The sequence below is a fragment of the Trematomus bernacchii genome, unplaced genomic scaffold (genome assembly GCF_902827165.1).
Source record: "Trematomus bernacchii unplaced genomic scaffold, fTreBer1.1, whole genome shotgun sequence".
NCBI lineage: Eukaryota > Metazoa > Chordata > Actinopteri > Perciformes > Nototheniidae > Trematomus > Trematomus bernacchii.
In genome coordinates, this window is record NW_022987581.1 from 2,208,189 (window position 1) to 2,220,956 (window position 12,768).

Below are 12,768 nucleotides of genomic sequence, written 5' to 3' on the forward strand. Positions count from 1 at the left end.
ATCCACTTCAAATGACACTGCTCGACTTTATCTGATACTTCAACACGGTGTTGACAGTGATACCTTAAACTTAGTTTTGAAAAAACAAATGGGAGAGACAGTGAACATTAAAATATACAAAACATTTATTGTAAAATATATTACATTTTTAATTATAAATACATTTTAATATTACATTTATTGTTTAAAAACAAGAGTTGTTAAAGAGGATGCAGTGCTCAGTACGGCAGATTACGTCCATGTCCATCTGGAAGAAGAAACACATTTTATTAGGCCAAAGGAAGTCTGATTTGTCAGCAACACATCATGCAAGTCACAGGTTGCATTCGAATAGTCCATTTAGCTTAGGAACCTTCCTAACGGAGTGAAATGACCCGGAAGTCCCTCAGTGGCAGCCATGATAAGTGCCGTTCGAATTCTCTAAATTAAAAGGAAAGGAGGTTTCAAACTTCCTTTATAACCTCCTTTAGCTTAGGAACCACTGGACCTCCCTAACCGAAAGGAGAGGAGAAAATGCTGCCCCACAATGCCTTGCGGCCGCAGCATTTGCCGTCACACAACAGTCGGCCGTTCACGGAAACAACCGATTATGACCGAGAAATGATATCATGAAAGTTACGGTGCTTATTAAGCATTTTAAAACGTATGTGGTAAGTTGCCAAAGTGCTTTGTTTTGAACGTTCATCAGTATTATAATCAAAAAGAGAAATATGAACGTTAGTTTTTACTGAAATTATCAAATAAAGTCAACATTTCACAGTCTTTACTGAGCTGTGTGGGGTTTGTTCAACTTTTAAAAGATGTTTGAATGGTGATATACACAGTGATAGATGTTAAGGACTAACCGTTATAATAAATACATTTGTATTGATTTTAAGATCTTTTCATACAATCATACGTATTGGGATCATTTGTATTAATGTGGACCGGAGGGAGAGGGTGACGAGCATAAGTTTCACTTTCCTTTTTTATTTCAATTCCAACTTTGGTCATGAAGAATATGTTTCTCTGTTGTCCCCGTTCATAAAGCATAAAACAACAGCATCAGAGCACGGTGCAGAGTCTCTAGATGAGTTTACAGTAGTCCCTCGTTCTTATTAAACATCCATGTTGTAGTCCGCTGTATAGAAAACTGTAGTTTCCATAGTTTCCCCACAGCAGCAGGCGCACATTTATGACCTCTGCTGGCGCATCATAAACACGTCGGATAGTGAAAGTGCAGTCGGATTCTCTAAAGTGCCGCAGTCTCTTCTCCTAAATCCTTTTGAATTCTCCTATCCACTATCCCTTAACCCCATGATGTTTCACTCCGAGGTCAAGGAATAGACGATAGGGTTAGAACTTAGGAGCTGTTTTTTTGGAGTATTCGAACGCAACCACAGACTTGGTCCAATGTCAGGAAATAGATTTTCCACATAAGTCATAATGCCAAGTGATAAGATTTATTTTGTTCTCAATTGAAATAATACATACAGCAACACCTCCAATTTATTTTTTCCTTCAACAAATGGTACAGGTGGAGGGGTCAAGTTGCCCTAGACTGCCAACGAAAGCTTTATTTGCGCCCTCTGGTGGAGAGAATTAGGACGTGGCCATAATGCTGACTGCAAAATGGATTCAAATGGTAGAGTTTTAATATATTAGCAATTTAGCAGGAGACAAAGGCAAGTGTAATCCACAATTTAAAGTTTAAAAGAGGTAATCAGATTACTGGTAAAAAAAATATATATATATTTGGATAACAATATATTTTAGAATAAATATATTAGAGATAGAAGTACTGCCTGCAATTTGATTTATTTGTATTCAGGCTAGTTTTTTTTATGTAGCAGATTAATTGAACAAAAACACTTTGTTTGCTTTTAAAGCGTATCTTGTAGTAAAATAGCTCTTGTAAACTTGTTTTATCCTCTCGTCTTTGCCAATCATTTAAGACACCTTTTTTAAACAATGTATTAAACTGAACCCAAATCTGCGCTGATGAGTGGGCTTTCCTCACTGAAACCTCCTCCTCGCTGTTGGGGTTCTGTTTGGACCTCCGAGTTCACGGTTTCTCTAACTGGGTCGGTATGATGTGGGCGGACTCTACAGGGCTGGTATGGGTTCTGATACGCTAGGAGCCTGGGCCTGGGGGTGGATGAAACCCGTCTGTAGTCGACCGGTTGCATGTGAGGGCGGGGCATGATGTATGCTGGAACTTCCATATAGGGATTGGGAGGAGGGAACGGGGGCATCACTACAGAGCCCCCCCAGGGGACATGGAGAAGAAAAAAAAAATTGGTTGAAATTGCGATATCTTGCAAAACCTTTGCGTGATCTCGCAAAACCCCTTTGCGAGATCACGCAATAGAGATATCTTCATTTAGCTCAATGTACTTCCTGGTCAGTTCGGCAACACAGAAACCACAACAATGGAGCGGTTCATCGATTTTACTTTGAGCTTGGCCTTAAATATAAAGATATAACATCAGTGCTTGGCAATAGGCACGGGTTTCACATTAGTGAAAGACACCTCAAGAGAACACTCAGAGCTGAGTTATTGACAGATTCAAATTTCGCGGATCAATAACTCCTGAACATAACGTTGTAAGAATACAAACATGACTTTACAATCATAGCAAGGTAGACAACGAGCTACAGAGTCGTTTTTATCAGAACAGTTCGATACGCGCCGTCATCCGAGCTAAACATCAAGAATTGGTCACAATCTGCAGCTGGAGGAGAGAGGAGTGCTTAGGGACCGTCTACAAACTGCAACGCCGAAAATATACTCGTAGAAAAATTCAATAACTTCATTTGTTTAAGATGTAGTGCTACCAAAATCTCTTAACACATCAATGGTTATATTGCTGTTACAGTATAACACTTATTTTGAATAAATATGCTTTTAAATATTTTTCAGGCTTTTTTTTTTTTACATCAAACTATTTTAAATTACAATGTAGTGCAACCAAACCCCTTCACACATCAATAGTACATTGCTGCTCAAACTACGGCAAGATCTCGCAAAAGTATTGCGAGAACATTTTTTTTCTCAATCGATTTTATTTTCTTCGCCATGTCCCCTAGGGGGCTTCGTACATCACCATACCATAGCCTGAGAAGTAGAAAAAATAAACGGTGAATTGGAGATTGACGTTCAAGTCCAGTGAGCAGCACATTGAAGTAATCCAAAAGTAATAATCTTACATAACTTTTATATTGTGACACCTACATTTAAAATTGTTTATCTTAACTAGTTTTAAAGTAACCCTGCAATTGTTCTACCAGTCTAAATTAAGAAATGTCATTGAAATGAAAGACTCCCATTTGAAAACTGAATCCGCCCTGCATGACCTCGACCACCACTCCTAACAAATGAGACACATTTCTCACCTTGGTGTTTCCCAGGTTTGCCATAGTAAGCTTCATGCTGGCTGCCGTCTGTAAAAATAGACATTTTTAAAAAGGGCGTGAAAATGTGTCCAATCAGCTTTGTGTCCTACATGATCACACCATGTTCTGCTCAAATTTGAACAGTTGTTGGGACTACCATTAACATGTTGATTTGTTTGGAAAAGACAAAAATGTAATACTTGGTCAATTAATGTTGTCAAACCAACACAGTCCTGAATTTAAAAGTTAAATCTGAAAATTCTGTTTGCAGATTTTCTGGTTTAGGGTCAGAAAAACTTTGATTTTTATCAATCAAAAATTAAGCATTAATGCTTCAAGAACGCGTCCAAAGCCCTGCATTACTTTAAGTTGGGATGGATAATTAAACTCTTTCATGCGTTTCTTTTCCGATGCTGTTCAATTAACAGAACATTCTATGGTTAAAAAATAATGACTGACATTTCATAAAATGGGCAGGATCCAGAATCACACAGAAAGTGTATACATTTCAGAAGAGTCATTTGAGCCCAGTTTAGTGTTTCCAACCTGAAGATGCTGTATTGGCTAAATCCATTTTTAGACACCTTACCTTGACCCCTGGGCTTCCTGTAGCCTTGTTTCCTCTGCTTCTTCTGTGTTTGGCCCCTCATGATTGGTCCTTCTCCTGGTCTATAGTTCCCATTCTTATTTGCTACAAGACAAGCAAGCTAGTTACAGCACTATGGTCATTTCCAGCATCATTTAATGATGGTCAAATCAAAAAGAAGATCACCTGAATATGTAAAAGGCTGATTCCTGTTTGGTCCCATGCTGCACCTCCTCTCCTCACAGGGACACTTGTGCTCCTGGAACTCATTACACTGGACTCCAAAGTCCACCTTCGATGGAGACACTTCTGCTGTCTTCTGATCAGCCATCGGGACGCACAGCTGCTCTTTTCCAAGCCGACTAACTTCTTCGTTCCCAAGCGCTCCATCTTCCACCTCGATGCCCGCTCCATTTTGTAGATTCAGCTTTCTTGCGCACGTCTTCTCAATAGAGTTCAAGTTCAGACTCTCTTCCTGCTGAGGAGGAGGGCCGGTCCTTTTCTTCTGCTGCTGCTCATTTAAAATGTCCTGGTTTGGGCTTCGATTAGCCTCAGGTTCAGAAGACCTATTTTTGTCCTCTTTAGTGGGGGAAGATTTGACAATGGGGTTATCGTTCTCGGCTTGCTCCACGATCACATCGGCTGCCAACAGGTCGTCACGCTGTAACCACTCCTTGGTGGGGATGAAGGGGGCCAGAGACTCCACGGACCAAATGGACTCGTTCCAGGTTCTCTTCAGGTAGGAGCTATTATTTATAGAGGGAATGATTGGTGCCGTGTCTTCAAGCGGATTTGTCTCGATGCTATCTTCTTGCTCATTGTCAGGGAGCTCATGGGATGAGGATTGTAGGAGTTCATCTGCGTATGGAAGACAATGCCTTACGGAGCCAATGAGTCCCAAATACTCTTCGTTGTTCCTGGACTCTGCGTATTGTTCTTCTTCAGCTTCTCTCAGTTTGAGGATCTTGAAAAGGACTTCACTTTGCTCAGAGATTAAGTTACCCTCAGCATCATCTTTAGGACAAGCCGCCTCTGGACTGATTCTGGTCTCGACTCCACTCTGGTGAACAGACTTATCCTGCTCTACTTCAGTTTGGAGGTCATTCTGAAGCAGTTTATCTGCTATCTTCAGCATCGTTTCCTGAGGCGTACCACCTCCCCGACTCATGAGGATGTCAGGAACGGAGATCCGCCTCTCTTTGACAACCTCCTCCTCTTGTTGGGAGGAGCTACACACAGGAACCATACCATCTTGAGAGCCAACAGACCACATGTCGCAGTGAGCGTTCCTGCACGGGGGAACATTCTCCTGACCCACACTCTCTTTTCGGCTCTTCTGAGTGTCCAGGGTTGCTCGGATACATGACTGGATGGCTGTCGTTCCTGTAGGTCGGAGGACGTTAAAGCCATGTTTGTTACTGGTCTCTTTAACCGGGAGGTCTTTTGCATTACTGCTGTGTAACGCGTCGTTCTCAACTTCAGCAGAGTTTTGTTTTTGGGAGCTCGAGGACGAAGGAGAGTTTATTGCGGTTCCACTACCCGAATCTGCGCTGATGAGTGGGCTTTCATCACTGAAACCTCTTCCTCTCTGTTGGGGTTCTGTTTGGACCTCCGAGTTCACGGTTTCTCTAACTGGGTCGGTATGATGTGGGCGGACTCTACAGGGCTGGTATGGGTGGACTCTACAGGGCTGGTATGGGTTCTGATACGCTACGCTAGGAGCCTGGGCCTGCGGGTGGATGAAACGTCTGTAGTCGACCGGTTGCATGTCAGGGCGGGGCATGATGTATGCTGGAATCTCCATATAGGGATTGGGAGGAGGGAACGGGGGCATCCCCATACCATAGCCTGAAAAGTAGAAACAAGAAACGGTGAATCGGAGCTGGACGTTCAAGTCCAGTGAGCAGCACCTTCACATTTCAATATCTGAGTTTACATTTCTGTCATAGAAAAGTTAAAGCAAAGTTTCATACATACAGTATAAGACCATTGTGTTCGACAGTGATGTACAGTAACCAAGAACATTTCATCAAGCACCATTTTGAGATACTAGTACTTTAATTGAGTATTTACATTTCTGCTACTTTGTATTTTACTCAACTTTTATTTATACAGTTACTCAATAGCTTTAGTTACTTTACAGATGTGGATGAATGATGTGAAATATAACAAAGTCTTAAATCAGACTGTAGTTCCACCTGGAGTAAATTCACAAGCTACCCTGCAGTATACAAAGTCATTCAAACTAGCTGCACCTTTACCAGCTTTGAGAACACTTTCATGATCAATCATTATAAAACATATCATATACATTATACTGAAATGGACCAATCTGCACAATGACTACTTTTACTGTCGCTACTTTCACTATATTTTGATGAGAATACTTTTCTACTTTTACTTGAGTAACATTTTGAATGCAGTACTTTTACTGGAACAGAGTATTCCTACACTCTGGTACTTTTACTCAAGTACAAGATAGGAGTACTTCTTCCATCTCTGGTGTTGGATAATAAATGTTGTAGTGTTCATGTTATTGTGTCCATCGCTTGCATCAAACTAACTGAACCCAGCCTTTGGCTTTCACCTAAAATATAGAACAAAAAAAACCTGAATTTTTAAATGTTTCCACCAAAATGTAAAGACTCACCCATTCCTGGGAAGCCAGCAAAGGGGTTATAGGAGAAGGGCATGGGCCACTGGCAGGGGTGGAAAGGGGGTGGGGGTGGGGCATGGACGTAGAAGACAGGCCGGCCAGGGAGGTGGTGTTGGGGGAGGTGGTGTTGGGGGTGGGGAGGTTGGGGTGGAGCTCCGTGGTCTTGGCAGGGGGTGTATAGTCCTGGATGATGCTGATCAGAAGACGGCCCACCGCTGTTAGCCCGAGTGTTTCCATGCACTCTGCTTGGGTGAGCTGACGGAGGTTTGTTCACAGCTTTCGCCGCCATATTGGACCTGCAGAGGAGGACGATCTGTCAGGTATGGATCCACAGCAAGAATTCTAAAGATCTGAGCAAACATTACACAAACAGGAGGACACTTTTAGAGTAGAATTTACTAGGAGTATTTGGACCAAATTCAGTGTATGTTTACAATGTTAAGAATGTTTTAAAATGATGCACTGCTCAAGAAAGGGTGAACAAATAACCACTGCAGTTAAGATAAGACATTCACACCTAGCTACCTCTCAAGCATTGCTAATGAGGGCATTTCAGTTAGGTTTCTCACTTTGGTCTCTCTTTGTTGCAGTGGCTAGAGACCTGCATCTACACATGAATATTAGATTCATATTATATTCAATATACACAATTGTTTGCCACCAGACTTTTAATGTTCATACACCAAGCATGTTAGGGTGAAATAAGTCGTGTTGATTTGTGGTTCTGAACCCTTTAGTGCTCTCCTCACACTCTGTACCAGAAGTGACTTGCAACACCAAAACATACATTTGAAAAGCTTGAATCTCTGATCTCAAATGTGGAACAAACGTAAATAAAGCCAATGAATAAAAATGGAACACACAAGATAACACACAAGATCAAATGAATCATCAAACAGTTGGAAACGTTATAGTAAATATCAGAGGGTAAGGGCATGGCGAAGTCTGAACACAACCAAATAACTGTTTACAGTATAGAAAACCCCCAATGTGTCGGGGAGAAGAAAATACTGAATTTATCAAAAATAATGACATTCTAAGTACCCAGATTTTAAATCAGAAAGCTCCTGCCAACACTCCAAAAAATGATGCTTCCAAATGTTTCCTAAGCATTTGCTATGTTGTCTGTTATAAAGGAAATGTTGAGTCACTTTACCTGGTTGAGGACTTGATATGTCTGAGCCACCCACAAAGTGATTAAACGTGAGACTCACACACCTGAGTTTAAGTAGCTGCTGATCAGCCAAGTGTGTTCCCCATCAGCTGATGGAGCACCTATTCAAACACTCAGATTCAGATGTCATGCAGCCATTGGGACTCTAGAGGGAGCCAAACAGTTAGACACATTTTCCTCTTCAGGTCAGTCTACAGTAGAAACAGACTCTTACTTTGTGTCTGAGGTTCCAGGTTCATTACTGAAGTATGTTGGTTAGATTAATCTGCAGCAATGCATCATATTCTATAAGATGATGTGTTTGTAACAGTGCCCTGTGAAAACCACATACTGCTTAAGAGTCAACTTTTCACATGTTTTCTCAGAGAAACAGCCATGTTTTTATCTTGGTGATGAATGATGCATTTCCCCAGTCAGGGGCTGCGGGTAGCTTGGAGTTGCTATAGCAACTCCAACAATTGGCCTAGCAACGGCTTAGCAACCCCATTGTTTTGCTACAGTAGAACCAGGGTGTTTCTCAATCGCGAGTAAAGCTGCTTCAGAGCCACTATTTCAAGCATACTACGTCATCGAGTGCCGCCGAAGTACTGTTCCAATCTCCAGTATACTTGGAAATCTACCGAGCCCGGCGTACTCCGTTTAGAGAAATATCGAGTGTGCACATGAGTAGACTTCGCGGTCTTAAAATCCCCACAATGCTTTGCGCACGGACCAATTTCCCCAAATCTGTGGCGGAAGATGTAAGGCGGGGTCTCTCATATGACGCACACCTGCACACTTGCTAGCGTGTTCCTCTCTTTGTTTTCCGAATGTCAGGAAGTATTCTTGACTTGCTTCTGAAGCAAGATACTCGGCAGACATGTGCTACCAAGCAAGCGTACTCGCGATTGAGAAACACCCACAGACTCTTACTTTGTGTCTGAGGTTCCAGGTTCATTACTGAAGTCTGTTGGTTAGATTAATCTGCAGCAATGCATCATATTCTATAAAATGATGTGTTTATAACAGTGCCCTGTGAAAACCACATACTGCTTAAGAGTCAACTTTTCACATGTTTTCTCAGAGAAACAGCCATGTTTTTATCTTGGTGATGAATGATGCATTTCCCCAGTCAGGGGCGGCGCCAGGGGGTAGCTTGGAGTTGCTATAGCAACTCCAACAATTGGCCTAGCAACGGCTTAGCAACCCCATTGTTTTGTTATGAAAATGTATCTATATATATTTATACACATTCTCGCGAGATCTATCAGGGGTCATTGTAAGTTAAAGCGCGAACTGTTACTTGGCTAATGTTGTTATAATTCTCAGTATGTGAACACAGATCGAAAATGGAAAGATTTCTCACAAGTCAGCGTAAATGGCCACGATCTCCAACGGAGCCGCGGCCGTGTGTGTGTGTGTGTGTGTGTGTGTGTGTGTGTGTGTGTGTGTGTGTGTGTGTGTGTTGTGTGTGTGTGTGTGTGTGTGTGTGTGTCTGTCTGTTTGCGGTGTGGTGATGAGGTTAAATGCCACAGCATGCCAGTTGAAACAGTGAACGATCGCTATTGTGTACGCTTAGGGTGTAATGGTATTATACACAAATATTGTAGGAGCACAGAAACAGTGTTCAAATTCTGCTTTTACAAGCTTATTTTGGTTGTGCTTACCTTGCAAAGTAATGTTATAAGTGTCAAAGGAATGTTTTAATGTAAATATTAATGATAATATTGTAGCGTGTCCAAGTTAATAGTTATTTCAGTTATCAGATGTGCACAGTTTAGTACATTTGTAAAGTTATTTAGGCAATGTTGTTGGTGGGAGTTAGGGAGAGACCGCCCCTTCCAGGTGTGTGTGTGCGTTTTCCGGTGTGTGTGTAGGGAGTACGAGACGTTAGGAGTTGTGTTCGAGTGTGAGGAAAAGTCATAATGAGTGTTATACTATTGATTGGTTCTGTAAGGCGTGGCTGTGGCCGTCAGTACCATAAAATAAAGAGAACGTTTTCGACATTGAAGGCTCGTGATCTGTGATCTTGAATAGCGGTGAACGCTACAATATGAACAGGCTCGTGCTTGGCCCACTGGTATTGTTTGTTTATTTATTTTGAAAATTAACTAGCAACGCCTTGCTGTCATATAGCAACTGCTAAGCTACTGCAGCAAAAAAATCCTGGCACCGCCCATGTCCCCAGTAGAAGTATAAAGCTGATGAACTTAAAGTGGACCTATCATGCTATATTTGAAACATATATTGTAGGGCCATACCTATATAAAACATGTCTGTGAAGTTTTTTTTTCAAAATACCAAACAGATCATGCATTTTAGCCATGCCTCATTTCGCTCTATTTGCTCTTTTCCAGCCCTGTTTTTGCAAGGGCTGATTCTGCTTTTATGGCAGACTACAGCGCCACTTACAGGCCTGGCATATGTACGACAGCGTCTCCAATGCTTTCGAGCGGTCTCTCATTCCCCTGATAGGTGGAGAGTTGCCCATATAGGCGGAGCACCCCTTTTCTGACGTCAGAAAAATTCAAATAATAATCAGCTCCGTTGCAGCCCCGTTTTTAGAGATTTGGGTATGGAGGAAAAGAGAGAGGGTTGTGTTTTCTGACACTTGGTGAGTTCCCTGGAACATCGGGGACACATATTCATGTATAAAAGACGTACAAAAGTGCATTTTGCATGATAGGTCCCCTTTAAGTAGAAGAACAAAAGTATTAGCACCAACTTATACTTTAAGTACCAAAAGCAAAGTACTCGTCATGCAGTTTGGCACAAATAAGAACCATATGGTTTGTTATTCATGTATTAATGTGTTCATAATTTTATGTTGCACTTAAAGGTAGGGTAGGTAATTTTGGAGAAACCAGCTCGAGTGCGCTAGAATTTGAAAATACACAGCCGGAAGAAATCTGCTACTTCCTTACAGAGCCCCTCCTCCAACACACACGAACGGGCACATGACCAATGAGGGCACGAGATAAGTTTGTGCACAGATGGAAGGCTGACAGGCAGGTAGGCCATCCAGTTATTTTAGCCGGGCCGGCTAAAATGATTGGTCGTGCTTTTTACAGTACTACAGCTTCCACAGATGAATTTTTTTTATGGATTTTTTGTCAAAGCACTTAAAATATTTATCGGGATGTTAAGAGCATTCCATGGAATATAACAAAAAGTGTATCTCGAGCCGGTTTCTCAAACTTACCTACCCCACCTTTAAACGGTAAAAGTGGGGTTAATGGTAATGATGTTATACACACACATCTTAACTTATGATAATGTATTAGCTAATTTATATTTTGTATTATAATCTAACTCAACGCAAATTAAATAGTTACATATGTGAAATACATGTAGTGAGTAAAACATTTGCCTACAAAATGTAGTGGAGTAAAAGTATAAAGTAGTAGAAAACTCTAAACAGTACTCATTGTATATTTTTGTATAATGACAATAAAGGCTTTCTATTCTATTCTAGTACGTTTTTTTCCAGTACAGTACTTGTGTAAATTGTGTTGGTGAGATTCCACCACTGGCAAAATGAAGGTCATAGCAGTGATCCCCACTACATCTGTATACATGTCACATTGTATATTCAAATAGGCCTACAATAAAGTGTAGGCAGGCCCATGTTAAAACAAACATTGATGTTGCAAACAATATCAAGCTACAGTTGCAAAGAGATCAAACACATGCTAGCTAGCTGTTGAGTTAGCATGAGGATTCATTGGGAACCGTCAGAATATATATATATTGTGTAAGTGTAAGAAATAACGTACAAACAGACCGATTTATCTTTTGAAAGAGATGATTCAGTCACAAGTCAGACATTGGCAAACATTTCAATTTTGGATTAATTATGATCATGGGCGGCACCAGGATTTTTTTGCTGCAGTAGCTTAGCAGTTGCTATATGACAGCACGGCGTTGCTAGTTAATTTTCAAAATAAATAAACAAACAATACCAGTGGGCCAAGCACGAGCCTGTTCATATTGTAGCGTTCACCGCTATTCAAGATCACAGATCACGAGCCTTCAATGTCGAAAACGTTCTCTTTATTTTATGGTATTGACGGCCACAGCCACGCCTTACAGAGACAATCAATAGTATAACACTCATTATGACTTTTCCCCACACTCGAACACAACTCCTACCGTCTCGTACTCCCGACACCAGAGGTGTGGACTCGAGTCACATGACTTGGACTCGAGTCAGACTCGAGTCACCAATTTGATGACTTTGGACTCGACTTGGCAAAATCATCCATGCAGGCAGGGGCGGGACTTTATTTTGCTGAGCCACCATGCGGCCAATCATATGCGAGGACACACTAGGATCATACCATTATGTGAAAGAAGGGTGGGGGGCAGACGCTCCAAAGACAGCAGGTGTAGTGGTACAGGCCAGCTACAGAGCCACGGGGCCGGATTTAAATGCAAGCGCGTCGGAAAAAGTCAAGAAATTTGCGAAAACCGAAAAAAGAAGCAGCATCTGGCTGCATTTCAATGATATTGGAGAAAGCAAAGCTGAGTGCAGGATTTGTAAAATGAAAATAACCTTCAGAGCAGGGTTTTTTTCAGGATTTATTGCCAGAGGTGGGAGAAGTTCAGATCTTGTACTTGAGTAAAAGTACCTGTGTGTAGGAATACTCGGTTACAATAAAAAGTCCTGCATTCAAAATGTTACTCAAGTAAAAGTAGAAAAATATTATCATCAAAATATACTTAAAGTACCACCTGCAGAGGGATCTAGATTCAGGTTTTTTTCCGCATAAAGACCGCCTCGCTGCACATTATCCCTTGCATAAAGATAGATTGTGGGTCCGTTATAGCATGTTGTACACAGTGGAAATAAACATTCTGGTTACCTCAACATCAGGGATCTTATACATTAAACTCCTTCTGAATCAAACCATCACGGTAGCCTTACCTTACTGATCCCTCTTACAATAGAAGAAAACACGTTACTTTACCAGCAGAGAGAAAACGGATTATTAAATT

At 41.4% G+C, this 12,768-nt stretch overlaps 1 protein-coding gene across 1 annotated transcript; it reads right to left on the minus strand.

Moving 5' to 3' along the window:
* Window positions 1-107: 107 nt before the first annotated feature.
* LOC117479922 lies at window positions 108-7,794 on the minus strand. The gene is made up of 6 exons (XM_034127035.1): window positions 7,774-7,794; window positions 6,612-6,913; window positions 4,148-5,809; window positions 3,965-4,066; window positions 3,376-3,423; window positions 108-247 (listed from the first exon to the last, which is right to left on the minus strand). The coding sequence occupies exons 2-6, from the start codon at window positions 6,904-6,906 to the stop codon at window positions 219-221; spliced, it is 2,136 nt and encodes a 711-aa protein (XP_033982926.1). The 5' UTR covers window positions 6,907-6,913; window positions 7,774-7,794; the 3' UTR covers window positions 108-218.
* Window positions 7,795-12,768: the final 4,974 nt, after the last annotated feature.

Bases quoted from the DNA above. Each gene is read 5' to 3' on its own strand.
- LOC117479922 (XM_034127035.1), bottom strand. From the start codon at position 6,906: ATGGCGGCGAAAGCTGTGAACAAACCTCCGTCAGCTCACCCAAGCAGA. The intron at 4,067-4,147 runs GTGATCTTCTTT...CTTGTCTTGTAG, and splicing joins TCAGCCTTTTACATATTCAG to CAAATAAGAATGGGAACTAT. The intron at 3,424-3,964 runs GTAAGGTGTCTA...CTATTTTTACAG, and splicing joins CAGGAAGCCCAGGGGTCAAG to ACGGCAGCCAGCATGAAGCT.